The sequence below is a fragment of the Fundulus heteroclitus genome, chromosome 10 (assembly GCF_011125445.2).
Source record: "Fundulus heteroclitus isolate FHET01 chromosome 10, MU-UCD_Fhet_4.1, whole genome shotgun sequence".
Taxonomy (NCBI): Eukaryota; Metazoa; Chordata; class Actinopteri; order Cyprinodontiformes; family Fundulidae; genus Fundulus; species Fundulus heteroclitus.
In genome coordinates this window covers 23,166,389-23,185,742 of record NC_046370.1, presented here as the reverse complement: position 1 = coordinate 23,185,742, position 19,354 = coordinate 23,166,389, and the positions used below count along the sequence as shown (strand labels likewise).

General features: G+C 40.5%; 1 protein-coding gene and 1 long non-coding RNA gene across 2 annotated transcripts in view; one reads left to right on the top strand and one right to left on the bottom strand.

Annotated features, from left to right (window-relative positions):
• The first annotated feature begins 2,758 nt into the window (after nucleotides 1-2,758).
• The window catches only part of ankfn1 (ankyrin repeat and fibronectin type III domain containing 1), a 127,601-nt gene continuing 111,005 nt past the window's right edge, over nucleotides 2,759-19,354 (top strand). The window contains exons 1-3 of the mRNA XM_036142358.1: nucleotides 2,759-2,888; nucleotides 2,985-3,224; nucleotides 10,985-11,205. Of these exons, the coding sequence (XP_035998251.1) occupies nucleotides 2,773-2,888; nucleotides 2,985-3,224; nucleotides 10,985-11,205 (577 nt within the window). The 5' untranslated portion in view covers nucleotides 2,759-2,772. The remainder of the gene's footprint in view (nucleotides 2,889-2,984; nucleotides 3,225-10,984; nucleotides 11,206-19,354) is intronic.
• Nucleotides 18,958-19,279, bottom strand: LOC118564380. The gene is made up of 3 exons (XR_004931819.1): nucleotides 19,210-19,279; nucleotides 19,054-19,104; nucleotides 18,958-18,981 (listed from the first exon to the last, which is right to left on the bottom strand). It is a non-coding gene; the product is annotated as an uncharacterized LOC118564380 (long non-coding RNA).

The window sequence follows — 19,354 nt, the reverse complement described above, 5'->3', positions numbered from 1 at the left end:
CTGAAGAGGAAAATAGAGACTGCTACTGATGATTGAATATCTATTCCAAGTCTTTCTGGATTTCCTGTAGTCCATTATGACCTCCTTTGTGTTGCTGGTGTTTAGGATAAGGTTGTTCCTAAAGCCGGAGCACTACTGTGTCAGGTTGGGGACCTTCTCTCTGTAGGAATCATCATTGTTGGAAACAACGGTGTCTCCACAACAGTGTTTTTTGGGGCGGATAGCAGAACATTCTAGGGTGAAAAGGGTGAAGAGAGCAGGGCCGAGGACATAACCCTGTGGTGTGCCATTGTTGTCCCAATTCTCACTCCCTGGGGACTGTTGGTGAGGAAGTCACTGATCCGGGAGCAGAGAGATGTGGATATCCCAGGCTGTGGAGCTTCAGAGGCAGCATGTCTGGGAGCACGGTGTTGACCGCTGAGCTGAAGTCCACAAATAGCATCCTAACAAATGTGTCGGGATGCTGTAGATGAGTCAGAGCCGCGTGAAGTACCAGTGAGACAACCTACAGGGAACAATTTTCCCTGTAGGCGAACTGCAGGCTGTGAAGGCCAACAGGAATGCCATCTTTGATGTATTTCAAGAGGACCTTCTCGAAGCACTTTATGATGACAGAGGATCAGAGCAACAGGACAGTAGTCATTGAGGCAGGTGTTTTTTTTTTGGGGGGGGGGGGGGCAGACACAATGCTGGATGGTTTCAGGGTCATTGCTGAGCTGCTGGTCACTGTGCTTGTAGTCTGTGATGGTTCTGATGCCTCTCCACATGTAGCGTGGGTTATTCTTGCTGAAGTGGTCTTCGGTGCGGTGCTAGTGTCTGTGCTTTGTTTTCTTGATGTCTTTTTTCAATTCACTTCTAGCCCTGCTGTAGGCCGGTCTGTCTCCTGATCTGAATGGTTCATCCCGTGCCTTCAGCAGGGAGCGCACTGTGCTGACCACACATGGTTTCTGGTTAGGAAACATTCTGACTGTCTTTGTGGGTAGGAGAGCATCTATAGTGATCTGGAAGATAAATCCCTAACGAGTACTTAATAAACTGGACCAAAAAGAATAATCCCAGCTTCAGGATCAGATGATAATAGGAGGCAAAATGAGAAATATTAAAACAGTGACAGCTATACGTGTATTTGTCCATCTGTGGGTCTGAGCTGAGTGCCAGCTAGCAGGCTATGGTAATAGGCAGTAAACTTGCATAGCCACATTGCTCAGCCAACAGCAGAGACTGGTTAGTTGGCTAACCATCAACACCACAAAGACCATGTGAGCTCATGGTTTGGTAACATCACCAAACTGGAAACAATAGGCCATAAAACTAATTCTAAGTAACATACTGTGACATAATCATAACCCTGTCATTAATGTTGAAAGGTTTACAAGGTAGCTAAATAAAAGCATCTCTACAAAGTGGACAAAAGTGACTCCACAGTGTTAAAAAAGACTCATTGCTATGTATCACAAAGACTTTTTCACACAGGGCAAGGTTGGCTCTTGATGTGTAACAGTTTTGGTATCTACTTAGGTTATTGTCTGATATCCAAATGTTTCTGTCTTTTTTGTTTGTCTGTTTTGTTTTATGATAATAGAAAGTATTAAGTCATATAGGTCATCCATGTGTAAAAGGCTTGTTCCACATGTGTGTGCAACCAAGTGTTTCCACCAATATCTTTAATCTTTACTTATGCTTGAGGTGTAACTGACGACATATTGCCACCTTTGAAAACTAAAACGCATTTAAAGGAGCAATACGCAAAATTTCATTATTTTAGAAAGAAATAAAAAATAGTTTGTGAAGAACTAAATGTATCTTTTTAGATGGATTATGGTAAGACATCACATACCTTCTCTCTGTGTTGTTCTCCAGTTTCTTGTTTACATTGCCGGCCAGCCGAGTATGCATGTATGTGCATGTAAACAGCTGCCACTGAGGTTGTAAAATATGACCACCAGAGCAGTGTTGCATAGGCACAAAATGGCGAAGAGCACGCCCAGCGGATGAAAACATTATCTTGCTAAAGGCACTATAAAGTTATGAGTTACTTCTTCACTAGACATGTTCCTCTGAAAGGTCATGCTGTTTTGCTGCGTATTTATCCTTTGCAACTGCGTGCATACAAGGTGATGGGTGAGAAAGGGAAGGGAAATGGGTGCCAGGTCGGAGCTGGAGCAGAGGTTAAGAGAGGTGTGGCTTGATACACATCGTGTTTTGGTCTACAGACAGTGCTCAAACCCCACCTAGTTTAGGAAAGAGCTTCAATTTATCTGTGTATTTGGCAAATTAGACAATATGTGCTAATGTGTTGGCATCTCTGCAGTGTAGTGAGTCCCTCAGTGGTGTAGTATTTCACGTCTTTAATTTTAATTTGGGCGACCGTTTGAATCCTGGTTGTGTACGATCTCTGTCAAGTGTGTGTGGGAGCGTAGGATTTTGGCTGCTCCCAAAAGGAGCTGTTTACACGTAGTCTAGTTCTGCTGGAGGTTTCTACCTGTTAAAGGGGAGTTTTCCTCTTCACTGTCACTACACGCATGCCCCGTATGAGGACTTGTTGCAAAGTCAAAGACTATATGTTATTTATACTGGGTTTCCTTTGATAGAAAACTTTTTAACTAATCTGTAAAATTTGATAGAGTTGACTTCATAGAATTGCTTGAGATTATGTATTTTTTAGTTGGTGCTATATAAATAAACTGAATAGAACTTTTTTGGGTTTTGGGCAGTTAAGTATGTCATTCTGAGCTGCATTTTTTCCCCTTACCTCCACAGAAATGGCTGAAGATGTCTGTGGACTCTGAGAACTCTTGCAGTCTGCTGTCGTCCCAAGAATCCAGGACTTCCTGCATCTTCCAGACTGCTGATGAGAGGGATGAAATCCCAGGAGTGGGAGATGAGAGGTGAGTGAGATGTGAGAACAGAATCTTGTCAGTAAAACTGATGCAAGAACATGGTTTAAACAGATCCTCTGGTCCTCCACCTCTGTTCTCCTACAGCATTCTGGAGATGTTGAGTTATTCCAAGTTCTCAGACCTGGAGACATGGCTTTGTATGCCATCCTCTCTGCTTATGTCCAGGCCTCTGGACTTCACCAACACCTCCTCCTCCTGCTCCACCTTATCCTCCTCACATGCTTCCAACCACTCCTCCAATTCCCCAACGATGTCTTCTTCTTCATCTGCGACCTCCATCTCTCGGCGCTCTGTCTGCAGCGAGCCAGGAGAAACCCTGCTCAGGTAAATCCTGCTTTTGTTGTACAATTTCAGGATGTATTTAACAGTATTCCTCGTCACTTTAACTTTCAGACTGGTGGATTTGTTTCAGGTGCTCAGAAAACTGAGAATGATAAAGGTGTCAGTTAATCACCTATTAATTGACACCCATTAATCATTAATCACCCAATACCAAACATTGTATGGTATTATTTAGTGATTAAAAGGGTTTTATGTTTCAGATTGTTAGAAATAATAATAATAATAATAATAATAATAATAATAATAATAATAATAATAATAATAATAATAATAATAATAATAATAATAATAGCAGCATTCTGGAACAGCTGAACCCTTTAAACTGCATTTTGTGGACTTCCTGATAGTAAATAATTACAATAGTCCAGCCTTGAAGTACCAAATTCATGGACTAGTTTTTCAGCATCACTCCTGAACAGAATATTTCTAATTTTGGCAATATTCCAGAGATGAAAAATGAAACCCTGGAAACCTGTTTAATATTGGATTTAAATGACATGCCTTGGTCAAAGATAAAACCAAGTTGTTTTTTTTACTTTATTACCAGAGTCAAATTGAATACTATCCAGAATAGGTGATTGATTAAGAAGTTTATTTTTAATGACTCTGGACCAAAGATCACAATTTCTGTTTTGTCAGAATTTAAAAGCAGGAAATTTAAAGTCATCCAGGTTTTGAAGTCATCAAGACATGCCTATAGTTGAAGTAACTGATTGGCTTCATCAGGATTTATGGATAAATATAGCTGAGTGTCATCAGCATAACAGTGGAAATTAATCCCATGCTGACTGATAATTTTACCTATCGGAAGCATATATATGTTAAAGAGAATTGGCCCAAAGACTAAACCCTGTTGTACTCCACAAGTAACCCTGGAGTTAATCCACACAGTGGGACCGAGGTCCACAGTCCACGGCAGTAGTGCTCATACATTTATCAGATGAGACAGGATTTAATAATAATACACTTACAGATAATGACAGCGTTGTAGTCGCCTCCTCAAGTGTTGGTACAGAAGTTTTTTTTCAAAACCAGTTTGTTTGAAAACATTCAGTAAATGGCTTCGGTGTTCTGAATATGAACACAACACAGTATCATTTTGGACTTTTTAACATGATGTTTTAAATATATATTTATTTTCTTGTGTAGCTTCTGCTGAGCCTGTTCTAAGTTGGTTTCCTGCAGATCATATAAGATATTAACCTAGCCTGCAAGATGAATTCTCGCGGTATTGGTGTGTTCACAAACACAAGAGAATCTCTCTTGTACCGCTCCGGCTTCAACCATTTGTGTCTGCACCAAAAACAGTTTGGGCCAATCATGTTGCAGTATTAAGGTTTAAAGCGGGAGATACCAGTGCAATGAAAGCAAAAACAGCTGAGCCCACAGCCGAACCATCACAAACATGGCATAGGAGGACGCATAAGTAGCTGCTGCTATCACATCTGTTTTGTAAGAATCCACAGGTTCTTCTTTGATAGTAGAACAGCAAGTAATGCCTTGACTAACTTACTTTCTTGTGGTTTCATATGACACATACTGCTTACGTTTTAATTTGATACCATGATTGGTTAAAACCAACCTTTGGTGGGCGGGCACTAGGTGTCACTTCGCTCAGGGAGATCTGCTGAAATTCCCTCCTTTTCCCAAACGGATTCAAATGGAGCAGTCCTAGATTGGTAACGTGCAGAACTAGAGTTCAACACATTAATAATCTGGCTGGCCAGGTTAATAAGAAATAATTATACTACATCTATCATATAATTATAGACAGCAACGGCATGTTGTTTCTAAAAACGAACTTAACCATATTTGATTAAATATTGAGTCATGTATAGATAAATTGCAAAAAAAAAAAAAAAAACAGAAGTTCCCTATAGGATATGAGGTGGAAGAAGATTTTAAACACTTTTATAATCACTTGGCAGAAAGTGATTTGGGTAGATTTCTTTAACACATGAAATTATTCATCTGACTTTTTTTTTTTTTTTAAGTTGAAGTTGTTTTTGTGAAGTTAGTTTTAGGTTGGACATTGGATATTTGCCCTCCGTTGCTTCGACGGTGAGCGAGCAGACAGAGAGGCATACGCCGCTGAAGCTGTGGAGCGGAATATCCAATATTTATTCTAAAACTACCTTCATCGTGGTTAAAACTGGGATTACAATCGTTTGGTACTTCCCCACAAATGAGCTTCAGCCTCTCTGATTATCTCATCCTTCGGCAGTAAGGGGAAACTTCAATCCATTTTTGAGCACCCTCATACATGACTGCTCCCCTTTTTAGTAGCCATCCTCTGTTTGAGTCGAGCTGTCAGACATGCTAGCGTGACTCACACCATTAAATTAATGTATCAGAGGGGGGTAGGAGGGAAGGGGGGAGGTCTGTCTGCTTGATGGTGTGCTGTAATTGGAGAATATGAATTACGTAGAAAGATACCCGTTTTCTGATCTGACCATTTTTAAGCGAAGCAACAAAGCTGAATATCACTGTGCAGGTCCGTTTGTACTCGGTCTTGACATTCACACAGCCTCATGATCAGTGCTCAACAGATCGTACTTTACCCCCAGAACCACAGAATAACCACAGAAAAATTTAATTTTTGGTTATGGCCCCTTTAAAGAAATAATGTAAGTTGCATATTGCATAGATTCATCCCACATAGACTGATACATCCCAATTACCTATTGATGTTTATTATGACTTTATAGCTTATAGGTTAAAAAAGTTGGTCTGTCAGGGATTTAGAATGTTGCATCAGACTTGGGCTGCTTGGGCTCTCCTCTACTACTCTTCTCTGATGGAGCTCCAAAACTATGAAATAAACTACTAAAAAATACAAGAACTGTTCATGATCACAAAACCTTTAAACACGTTTAGCCCAGAGCGGGTTATGAGCTATTTCTGCATGAAATTACATACCTGATATAAATCCAGTACAGCTCCACAGCTTTAAAGTGTAAATGCAAATGTTTGGTATCTGTTTGAAGTTAAGACATTAATGAGTATTTGTTTCCAATGGAACCACTGTTGTAAATGTCACTATGTCTAATTTATAGATGATTGAACAAAGAAATAACAGGTTGGGCAGAATGTGGCAACATTTCCATGATTTGTTTAATTCAGCAGTATCTGAATCAGATTTAAGTTCATACTTTGATAAGGCCACCTTCATTTTTGAGCCATTTGGAGTTGAACGTGCTGGTTTACTGTTGATAGTTCTGCTGCTTACTAACCCAAATGTGCTCAAACTTAAAATCCAAAACTGATATCAAGAACATTCCCCTGGTAAAGAGAAGAACCTTCGCAGACCATCACACTACTATGCCCTTTGTTAGACTCTTGGTTTGGTTTGGTTTGGTCTTGGTTTTTTTTGTTCTGAAATACTGTGTTAGTTTTACACCAGATGTGACAGGATTCACACCTTTCAAAAACATAAATTATTGTTCAGTGGTGTTGACCTTGGAAATCTCCTGTGGATGGCATTTTTGTGCAGTATCTGTCTCATTAAATCACAAACACTGAACTTTACTGAGGCAAATTAGGCTTTTGTGATGTTTTTCTGCCTTGTTTTGTTGATGACTTTTCAATGTTCCCATATTGATTTTGGCAGTCCAACCACTGGAAGGTGTACCACTGCTCCCTGTTTTCTCCATTAGTGGAGAATGGCTCAAACTGTTGTTCACTGGAGTCCCAAATCCTTGGAAATGAGTTGATGAAACAACAAATTGTCCTTTCATTTCCTCATCTTCATGTGGTTTTTACATGTTGTAATAAACTGTCCTCATACAGAATAGCAGGTTGTCATGCCACCCAAGACACTTCCCCCTTTTACATTGGTTTGATGTAGTACAAAGCAAACACAGCTGCAGCGGCTTTTCAGTCTGTAAGAGCGTACAGAATGGAGACATCCATATCACCCTCCAGTATCCATCCGGAATATTTGTTGATCAACAGTATTTCATGCGGATAATAGCATGCTAAGGACAGTGCACAATAACTTTGCCAGTAATTAAAGCTTATAAGGGTTGTGACACAGCTCACTCCTGGGAAAATCCCATGTAGGTAATTTATAAATCACATGCCTCTGGTTCCATAATTGCTGCTAAAGCTCACAGGGTCCCTGAATTCAGCGGAACAACTTGTATTGACGTGAAAGGACAAAGTGATGTGTACTGGGGAATTCATAGTCCTGTGTATTTTGCTGAAGATGTGGAAGGGGATGAAGATATTTGCTTTCTCTTTTATTCTTACATTTATTTAGATTGGGGCTTGATGTGCTCCTTTTTTAAGGTCTTTAAGCGCACTTCATGCTGTCAGAAGGGATTTAAGTGGTTTCATGATTCTATAATTCTGGACGATGTCAAAACCAAAAATGTGGTTAATGAGTTAATTCAAGATTTTAACAAGGAAGGCAGTTACTTTGTCATAAAGGGCCAGGTTGGATTAAATATCCTTTTTCCCTTAATGAATGAAATCATCATTAGAAATCTGCTTTATGTTCACACTCAGCTTATGTTTGATATGTTTCATGATCTGGGACACTTATGTGTCACATTAAAGTAAAAATGGAAGAAAAAGTTGCAGAACTACATATACACTCTCTACTACATATCTATGCAGTCGTGTTTGGGCAGTTTGCACAAGGCTGTACGTTGTTTACATCCGGGGCACCATCAGCTCAAATCCCAAAGCAGAATCTTCTCTCTTCGCTTTAACATGGTCTGCAAAGTTAAATATCTTCACTCTGGAATAGTCTTGTGTGGAACTCTTGTTTCCTGGTGTCATGACTCATTCATGACCACAATAGATTCTCATTGCTGAGCTGGGGTGAGCAATTATGCAGCTCTGCGGGAGGCTGATGTCAGGGAATTAAACTGAAACCTTCTGAAAAGCAGACAGATGACTAATGAAGTGATCAGCAGGAGAGTGTTTCTGGATCGGAATAGTTTCCCAGTAAACGACATAACAACCCAAACAGTTTCTGGAACCTTTAACTCACAGCAGGTCATTGACTGTGATGATAGGTCCCGTTCTGCCATTTCATATTAATACGAGTAGACGTTACCGTTCATATTTCTAAAATGGTTAGCATAATTTCCCCAATTAGACGGGTCCTTTCTGGTCAAGCCTTAAACATTTCCTTCCTTCCTCCTCATTCCATGATCGTGTAAGAAACTTTCCACCATCAGACTGGAGGAGAATTTAAAAAAATCTGCAGCTTTTAAACACCGTTTTACAGTTTTGTTTCCTAATTATATTGAGTAGCAGGCCTGCTACTTAGAAATCGATGTGTGTGCTTGTGGGACTGTTTCCCTGCAGAAGCTCAGCTGAATCCTCAGCGGGGAAAAACTCTTCTAACAGCAAACGTTTCAGCCGTTACAGAACACAAACAGGCTGTAGAAAGTGCTCCTCCTCCTACAGCCAGCGGGAACATTGTTCATCGGCTCTCAAAAAGAACCAGTCTGGCACCATGGTGATGGCAGTTACAGCAGTAGAGATAAGCTGCGCGGCGGCAGGGAGCCCGAGGGGAAACGCTGCTGTTTATAGATGTAGAGGAAAGGGAATATGAGGAAGGGTAGGGTGGTCATTAGAAACATGGTGAAGTTAAGCTGAGGAGGTCTTCAGACAGATCTGACACATCAGTCTGGAATGTCTGAAGGTTACTCATTCTGATTCTTTTTTTTTAAGAACTGCTGTCACAGTTTAGAGAGAATCATTGAGTCTAAATGTAATGAACTTTGAACAGGACTTGGACTCTCCAATCAACTTGAACGTTGACTTTAAGATACTTGATATATTAAACCAAACACAACATGACTAATTATGGGTAGGTCCAGATTTTGACTTATCGGTACCTTTTCTTTCAACTTATTTTATTTATAATTTTTGAGTCACTCTAGCTTACTTTCTATGACTGTCCTGCTGCCTGACGGGAGTGCGTTTGACTGCAACAACTAATGGCCTTTCTGCGTTACGATTTCCTGGCAGAAAACAGAATTTAGGGTTTCATCAATTACAACACCTACAGGTTGTGAAGCAGAAACACAGCCCCCAAACCATCATTATACCACCAACATTTTTGGTGTAAGCTGTTTTTTTTAATATACTATGTTAGTTTTACACAATTTTACACAATGTAAATATATGTGTGTGTGTGTGTGTGTGTGTGTGTGTGTGTGTGTGTGTGTGTGTGTGTGTGTGTGTGTGTGTGTGTGTGTGTGTGTGTGTGTGTGTGTGGGGGGAGGGGGGTGTAAATGGGGGTTACATTTTCCACTAAGGGCCTTTTTCTAGTATTTACTAAAATGATCTTTGTCTGATATAAAAATTAGTTTGATGATCTGAGACACCAACGACAACAACGTAAAGGCTGCATAAATCTGTAAGGAGGCAAATTCTTTTTTTACTGCTCTGTATCACCCTTCAACTTTCCATTCATTAAAGCTTCGCCACATAAACTCTGATATGTGAAGCACTTGACTCGATTGCCTCAATTAACACACACACACACAGTCACAGAGTGAGGTAAGGTAACACCACTGCTCGGCACTGTACACCTGAGAGCAGCGGCGTTCTTTCGGTCCTGTGATAGTTCTGGTCCAGTGAGGATCCAGAAAAACCTTTTGTCAACATCAAAAGTTTGATTGCTTGTTAGAAGACACCCTGCAGTCCTAGCTGGTGCTGGTGGCGCTGACGGACGTCGCATATTTACACGCCAACGATGGATTCAGTCTGAGATGCTGAGTTGGACTGAGCTGCTCGATTTTATCCTGAGGAGGAAAAATAAAGGGAGATGTCGGGCCAGGAGATCATGGAGGAGTCGCAGCTACGTCGTTTCAGAGGACAGGTATCAGGTCAACACCTGAATTTGCTGAGGTTACTTCCTGAACTGCTGGCAAGTTGGGAGCCCGGGGATTTTAGATTTAGGTTGAATTATTAAGGGTGTTGTAGGTTATTTTTCTTGTGGAAGCTAACATCTGAGCAACTGTGCACATTTATTCACATCAGCTGATTTTCCCTAATACCCTAAAATACTCTGCAAGAACTGGGATCTATATTCCTAAAAAATTTAATGAGAAACTAAAATTACTCAAAGTCAAGAGTTGATTTTTGCTGGATTTTAAAATTTCGGAACGTCTTTGAATACCACAGAACCAGCCGCTGATCATCCAGTGTTCCACAAGTTTTTTTTGTCCTGTTCTTCTGTTAAATATGTCTGTAGGTATGCAGCAGGTGTCCCATCGTCTTCATTTCTTGAGAATTTTTCTTCAGAAACAGTGTTCAAGATTGGAGGAAGGACTGTCTGGCAGCCATTCTCTCTTCTCCCTCAGTTATGCCTTTGGAATGAGCTTGGAATGTTTTTTTTTTTTTTTTTTTCAATCGTGTTGGTGAAAAATGTGTGGATGTCTGTAGTATAGATATAAGCCTTGAAGACAGTATCTGTTGTTCTAAAATCCATGCGGAACTTTTCCGCTTTACTGCCATCCCAGACGTGGAACTTAACTAAGCCAAGGGGACTGAAAGAGGACAGAGTACCATCCCATACCTTCATAAAGCCTGGATGAATACTGGTTTTCTCCCTTTGTTAAATTCTGATCAATCTGATAACATTTCACCTGTTTCTTTTTAACTGAGCAAAACTAGAGATCAGCAGTAAATTGTGCCCATTTTAGATCTCCCAAAATGTATCTGTTGGCTGAAACAAAAAAAGTTTTTACCAGCATTTCTTTTTTTTCCCCCTGCAGGTCCTTGGAGAGGGACTGCGCCTTCCTCTCACCTGCCCTTGGAAAGGAGGCAGCATTCCTGTCTACGCCGCTCCTGCCCATCCTGTCCTCTACCCCTGCCGCTCCTTCAGAAACGGGCTCCCACCCAACTACGGGAGACTCCACCTCCAGGAGCGGCGTCAGTGTCAGGAAGCGCCGCCGACTCGCTGCCAGTCCCGGAGGTCTCCACTGGAACTCTGAAGGTCAGAACAAACTGCATGGTCATTTCGTTGAGATTGATTTCCGTTCCATTATTGGTCAAAACTTCAGTTGCAACACCTGTTGATTGCAGAGAAAGCTGTCAGGAAAGTGGATGTGGATGCAGGTAGGGATGTCCGTTGAGTCTGGAATTATATAATTTATTTATCGAGCCCCTTGCTCAATCCATAAGGCAGGACCCAGGCCTAAAGGGAATACCGATAAGAGACTCAGAGTGTAAGATATGTCTCCATACCGATGATGTGTTGGTTGGATAAACCCAGAATCTGGAGTCCCTAGGCTGATGGATTTGCTGCAACTATATGGTGACTTGTCAGGCTACACTCTTAACAATGAAAAAAGACGAGCCTTGGTATTTAACATTAATCCTGCGTCTGATCTGGGGACAAACTACAAATTCAACTGTGATTCCAGCTTTATAAAATAAGATTCACCAAAGATTTATTTTATTAACACGTGCATAAAAAAAGCTTTAGACAGGTGGGCTTCTTTACCCCTTGATTTAGGCAACATAATAATGGTGATAAAATCAAACCTCTTACCCAGATTACTCTGCATGTTTCAGTCACTACCTATTCAGATTCCTGAGAGCCAGTTTTGAGAGTGGGATAAAGCCATTTCTTGTTTTATTTGGAATAAAAATCCCCTAGGATTAGATTTAGAACATTGCAGCTACCTAAACTTAATGGATGGGCCTGCCATGCCTTAAATACTATTTTCTAGCAGAACAGCTAAGACCACTCCTGCTTTGGTGTAATACTGATTATATAACAAAATGGAAGGCAATAGAGTTGTCGTTGCTGAATAAACCATTACAGAGCTTGTTAAGTCATGTAGCAGCTATTAAAGAATGCAATATACAGAATCAGTGGGTTAACCTTTCAATTAACATTTGGCCAGATCTTGTTAAACAATTTAACCTCCAAAGAGAAATCTGCGTACTAATGTGGTCGGTATATGACCCTGAATATGAACCAGCCCAAATTGACAGTTACATACAATGAGAAAGGCAAAGAATCACTGCGCTGTCTCCTGTTCAATAAATATAAATTATAAACATTAAAACAATGTCTGAAAGCTATGGCTTAAATGGACAGGACTTTTCTAGATATCGCCAGCTCCATCATTTTTAAATCAGAAATATAAAAATTTATAAAACAAAAAAGTTAAAAAAATTAAAATCAAAACCCTGAAGATAAAATATCAAACTGAATGACTTCAAAAAATAGAGAATCATCTTATTGTGGCTGATTGTCAGGAATGATCTCCTCCAATCCAGCTCTGTTATTGCCAACAAAAAACATAACAATAGTTTTTTCAGTGGACACAGCGTAACCACAGGCTATTTGTTTGGCTCCATCCCATTCAGCTAATGTTAATTCTTCTGTCATATTTCAATCCACCATCAGCACGTCTGAGAGGTTAGGCATATTTTTCAGAGAGGTTGAGCTGAGGTGTTAATCCAAGGCAAGAGGAAGGGATCGGTATCGTTTAGGATATGGCGCTCGAGTTGCGTGGCTGTTTACTCTGAGCGGAGCTTCACTTCCTGTGGGAGCTACTCCGTTTTTAAGCTCCACCCTTTAGGAGAATGATAATGAGCTTCCTGGTGAGATTAGAGCTGCTGTCCTCTTTCAGTTGAACATCTTGCAGGTGTTTCGTTGACCTCAGCCACCTTTACTCAGTGTTTAAATTCGAGTGTTTCAAAGTCATATTGAGAAGTTTCCATCTACTCATTATCTGCCAGGTATTATCGTGTTATTTAAGGAGTTTTGGTTGCACTTTTGAATGGTTTTAAGTTGTTTTTTTTTGTTGTGAGAGTATTGTTCATCATACAGCTTTCCTGAATTTCATAAATACCTGGATGAACATTTTTGAATTCATTGATTGTCTTTGATCTACAGAGTCAAAATTATACATCCCAGTTTAAATACAAAGATACACTCCAATTTATTAATGGTTAAATGTCCCTTGGTAAACTGAATCTCGACCTTATCACCAAACGACAACCTTCCTGCATAATTCTGTCTGGAAGATTAACCCCTCTTCTTACATACAGTTAAGATAAGATAAGATAAGATAGTCTTTATTGATCTCACAATGGAGAAATTCACTCGTCACCTCGTCAGTTCATTTAAACTGATTGGTTTCCTGGAATATGTTTGGCTTTTAAGAAGAGTTCATAAATATTCAGCACACTGAAGGTTAGAGCTTTAGGATGGCCATTCCAGAAGCTTTATGTTAGCCTGCTCTATCCATTCCAAAACCTGTTTGGAAGTGTGTCCAATTCCAAACATTTAGCAGTTTATCTGAATTTAGGTGGAAGAATTTGGAGGAAGCCCCTCCTTCATGCCAGTTCTGACCCCCGCACCATTCATCTCAGTCGTTGTGTCCTTGGGCAAGACACTTCAACAACTTTGCCTGCTCTCAGTTGTCATAGAGCTTGGTGGCGCCAACTGTATCACAGCCTTGTTTCTGTCAGTTAGCCCCACGGCAGCTGTGACTTCAATGTAGCTTACCACCGTCAACGTGTGTGTCTATAAATGAGTGAATGACTGATTGCAGTGTAAAATGCTTTGGGGTCCTAGAGACTTTATAAAGCACAGTACAAGTGCAGTCCATTTGCCATTATTCCATCCACTTTGCACAATGCACCAGTACCAGGGACAGGGAAAAAGCCCCAGAGCATGATGCTACCACCAAAATGCTTGATCGGTGCTCTTGATGCATCTGTGAGGTCAGCGCAGCCATATTACGTCCTTTTCCTCACAACCGACCTCTGTGCAGCTAAAGGTTTCCGCTCCGCAGACCTAGTAAAATTCCTAACTACGTGGAAGTCCAGTAGAGAAAAATGTTACGGATGAGTAAGAGCCCTTTCTGGCGGAGGTTTGTAAACATAGACATGTTTATGATTCGGCCCATACAGACCACTGTGATCAGCAAACTGTTAACAACTCCTAGACGGAAATCCCCATCACTCTCGGAAGACACAGCTTTACTATTCAGTCCGGTCCATTGTCCTGGTGAACCCAGTGGTATTTGTACTCCTCAAGCACCATCACTTCTCCCATGATGAAAAGTGTTTGTTCTATTCTATCTTCTCCTGAAATCTACAATCATCTCTTTTATTTAGGTCACATGGTGATATGATTGTTCCCACACCACGTCACAAAGCAATCTTTTGTCCATCTCTGATACACCAATAATTATAGAGATATGCAAGTTCTTCTGCAGATGACTCTGACTTGTACCGGTTTTCTGAGGTATACACATGAAAGAGCATGGTGAGATTAGAGTATCCTGTGGTGCTCCTGTGCTGTTGACCACATGGTCTGACACCACTTTTTTCGTCAGGTAGTCATTGATCCAAGTGATTGTGTGGGCATTGAAATCCCGCTGAAATGTGTTAAATGTACTGTGTAAATCAAAGACCACCATAATGACAGTGGATTTGTTGAAGCAGGTTTCTAGAGTCTTAAACTTCAACTTCACCCCGATGTCAAAACAGGAGGGTTATGAAAGGTGCTTGTTTGCTTTATGGAGGTGTGCCAATGGGAGTTTCTCCGGGACTGTCATGATGCAGAATGTCAGGGCAAAACATCTTAGTGTTTAAGACCCGGTGGTTGGGATTTAGAACTTGAACAAGGCTTTACAACACTGAAGCCTTCTCCTGGGCCAGACAAAGCTGTAGTATTTCAATGGATTTTCCTCAAATATGGCTTTAAATTTGTTTATTTCTTTAAAATGCAACAAGTTATAGAAAACGAGTGGTAAATCTGAGCTGTAACACCCTTCATGAGATTTTTATTATCTAAATTAGTTAGCATCACATTCTAGCTGTCAGCCTTGTAAAAAAAAAAAAAAAAAATATATATATATATATATATATATATATATATATATATATATATATATATATATATATATATATATATATATATATATATATGCAATGGGAACCTCTTGTGTATGATGGATTAGTTTCCATTTTTCAGTTTAACTTCCTTCATTGCTCATCTCAGGTCACTCACTCACGGTTTTGTTCTGGAGATTGTTTAGCTTCTGACCACCAGATGGTGCTGTATCCCCATCATTCGGATCTGACGTTTGAGACACAGGGATGTTGCATGTAGGTTTAAATGCTGCCTCATTAGATAACAATATCTTTGAAAGAGTAAACTCTGTGATGTCAGATAATTTCTGCTTCCAGCTGATTCAGAGCTCCGATAAAATCAGAACCAGCAAGACAGACCAACGTCCCTGGCTGGGTCACTTCAATTCTCACCTCTGCTGTTTCTGAGGCTTTTAAACTTGAACTTTAATAAACCAACTCCACAGGCTACCCACCGGAGAGATTAGTTTGTTTTAACTCGGGACCTTTTTTACCATGGTTACACAGAGTAAATGCAAACATAAAGCAGTAAAGCTGAGGCTTCGAGCTGGAATGAAGTCCAGATGGAACATTCTTCGCAAAAGAAACCTGTCGCACAGCCAGGTAAAACCAGCCACCTCAGATGAAACAATTTTTTTTAATATTCTAGAGTTTGTGGTTTAAATCCAGATAAAGACCAAGGCTGAAACGGAAGTAATTTAATTTCTGAGTTGCCGAAGACAGAACCAGGCAGGAGCTGTATTAAAACTTTTAACAAATTCTAAACTGTAATTCTGCCGGATGGGTAAGAGTAAGAGTTCTAAAACTCGTACTTGTCACTGCAGCCGTTAACAAACAATAAATCTTTTAACCCATGTCATAAACACTCCTGATGTGTTTCGGTGATGTCAGCTGTGTGTTTGTCAGGTAGATTTCCTCCTCATCAAATATTCATAGCTCTACCATGCTGCTGTATCACCACCAGTAGCAGCTGTGCATCACCAGGATCAGCCTTACAGACTTGAGCCACAGCAAACACATGCTGCTCATGATTCTCATGCTACTTCAGATGAAAGACCTGTGGGAATGATTTGCTGTTGATGGTCAGAAGCTCCAAACCTTTTCCTTTTACCTCACAGCTCAAATATTTTGGCATGGAAGTACTGGAAAGTGTCGTTCAAATGAGTTTTCTCTTTGAGGGAAGAAAAAAAAAAGTTGTATTGGTCAAGCTTGGTGCTTTTATCAGCACTCTATGGCTCTGCCTTGTGGTTTCTTACTGTCATACTGTTAATTTGACTATCCCTGTTGTAAGGTTTCCTGAAGATGAATACAGTTGCATATAAAAAAAAAAGAATATTACTAAAAGGTTTTCACAAAGTCAGACAAAAAGTGTGTTTAATGAAAATGATGTTCAATACCTGCATAAAGGTGGTTGCTTTCAAAAGATACTTTTAATCTGACAAACGGGCCTCATGGTCACAGTTATTCCAATTTACAGAGATGTACCTGTAAAACTATTCCACTGGTTTCCAAATATTTTATCAGCAAACATTTTCAAATTCCTGTGAAACCAATTATCTCTGATCTGCAGTATATATTCGCCTTCTACACCAAATATGGACTAGTAGTGACCCACCAGTGTAGATTTGCCTTTTTTGGCTTCTGTTTCTCTACCTGCTCTTTGAGGATATACCCCCAGTTCTCTCTGGGGTTTAATTCTGGTCAATTAAAGCAAAGGTCCATGGACTTTTATTAACATAGCTCCAACATTGCAATGGTCTGATCTTCAAGTCGTTATTCCAGCATGATGAAGCTTTGTCACACAAAGCTTCATCATGCTGGAATAACGACTGATCACCCCTAAAGACATTCTTGAATGTAATTTTGGTGGTGTTCGGACGTGGTGATCCCACTTTTCATTCATAACAGTGTTTTTTTGGCTGGTTCGGAAAGAAGCCCACTCCATTTGAGGAGAAGCAAGTCCGCAAATGGATCGGATCAGGATGCTTCCCTGTACCACGCAGGAGTCACAATAGCTCTCAACTTTTCTTTTCCAGATGTCCCGAATGTTCAAAAAGAGGATTCTGCTTGCTGCAGAATTCCACTCTGTAACTTTTACAGAGCTACAATAGAAAGCATTTTGTGTCTCAGTGTGACAGGGTGATACGGGAGCAGCACAGTACAGGAGAGGAAAGATTCAGCACGGTTGTAAGGGCAGCAAAAGGGATTGTGGGATGCTTTCTGCAGGAACTAGACCCAGTCCATGGTGCCAAAAAAGTTCCAGACGTTTTGCCACAGATTCCAACCAGTCGGACAAGGCGCTGATTGTCCCACATCCATCAGGGAAACGATTCTGAAACATTAAATCAAAAACTAACAGACTTAAAAACCGCTTGTTTTCTCAAAGCTGTGAGGGCTGTCGCCCCCTGCAGAAGATCAATAAACCATCTGCCCAGTTTATAGCCTGTTACATGTTACAAACATACTATTGATCTAATGAGAATAATTTATACTGTCCCTCACTTGAAGATGTGTATTTGTACATTTCAATTTCTCAGGGACTCTGTTTAGACATCCTTGCAAATTGCACTATTCTGCCACTACACTGATTGCACAGTATTGTAGACTCCTGTCTGACTTTTTGACTCAGAAAGAGTCCATTAGCTGCTAAGGACTATATGCACGCTTAAACCCTTAGGGAGTGTTGTTGCCCAGTGCAGTCAATTGTTTAAAAAAAACTTGGAAAGATTATGTTTTATTGTGTATGCTAGTTATGTGTAATTATGTCCATTCGGAGCCAATGCCCGCCTCATTAAATATTTAATTATGGCAACATATAGTGACAATAAAGACTTACATACCCTGCAATAGTGTCACTAATGCAGTAGGCGTTGCACTGGTGACACCGGTTATTTATTAGTTTTTAGGTTCCTTTGATTGTGCATCTTTCAGTTAGTGTTTGGTTTGTGTATAGTTTACCTGTGTTTCATGCCCTTCTAGTTTCCCACCCTAGTTGACTTTCACGCTGCATGTATTTCTGTTGATTATCTTGCATCTGTTCGTAATCCAGATTATAATTGCCTATCATATTTAAATTCCTGGATTTTGTTCAGTCTTTGCTGGATCATTAGTTAACCTTCGTTAACCTGTTAACTTACCTCCTGTCAAAAATCCTGCTCTCAGACACTAACCCACATTTTGAGTGTCTTTTTTTCTATGTTGTCCAGCATAGCACTTATGTACATAAGGATCTTTCTGTCTCCCCCCTTTTTTTCTGAAACAGAATATCATATACTATGGTGTCTGTTGAAGAAACAGTAAGCTAAAAGGGCAGCGTGTAGTCAGGTAACGCTAGTTCAACAGAAGAAACCAGGAGCTGTTTTAGATAAATGAAAGCTTCTTCCGCTTCAGTAGTCCACACAAAGGCACTATTTAGATTCTTCACTCCCTGTTGATGATCATCATGATAAGACAGTCCTGGAGCTTACTGTACACTCTTGAATTGTCAGTGAACCTTTGTGCTCTCAGAGAACTGTTTCTGGTGACATTTTGGTTCAAAGTGACGATGGCTGCAGCTTTTCTTTGGACATAACTATTTCTAACAGAATAACACAATGGTTTTTGTGACACTGGCCAGCCAGAACTTCCTGTGCATTAATAAAGGTGTTGTTGTTCTGGTCTGTGGTGTTAAAGGTTTCACTCGGAGCAAACCCAGAACTCTCTCCTACAACCTTCGAACATCTGGGGTTCTCCCAGAGATATTAGTTTATGGTGGTCCATCTGATCATTGGAGATGCTGGAATTTACAGGACACTTACCTGAGACTGTGAATACGCTTCATATTCTGATCTCAGAAGAAATCAACACGCATCACTCCAGATCAGCAACACTGCTGCAGAGATAGTCACAAGCACCAAGTCCTTAGGGGTGCAGATCATGAATGAACCCCTGAGAGTGTGCTGACCAGCTGCATCTCTGTTTGCTCTTCTTGGCTGCAATGTCGCAGACTGGCAGGCTGTCCTAAGTGTGATGACAGCAGAAATAAAATAAGTGAGACTTCTTTTACCTCTGTCCAGGACAGTCCATTAAAATGCTGTGTGACCTGAGAACAGAGGATTACCTTGGATCCAACACACCCTCACCATGGACTGTTCTGTCTGCTGGCCACTGGCAGGAAGTCTGTATTGTCCAGTTCCTCCCCCCAGATCTGTAGACTGTTGAACTGTTAATAACAGCCCTTCCTAGAAAACCTCTATTCTTCTGGA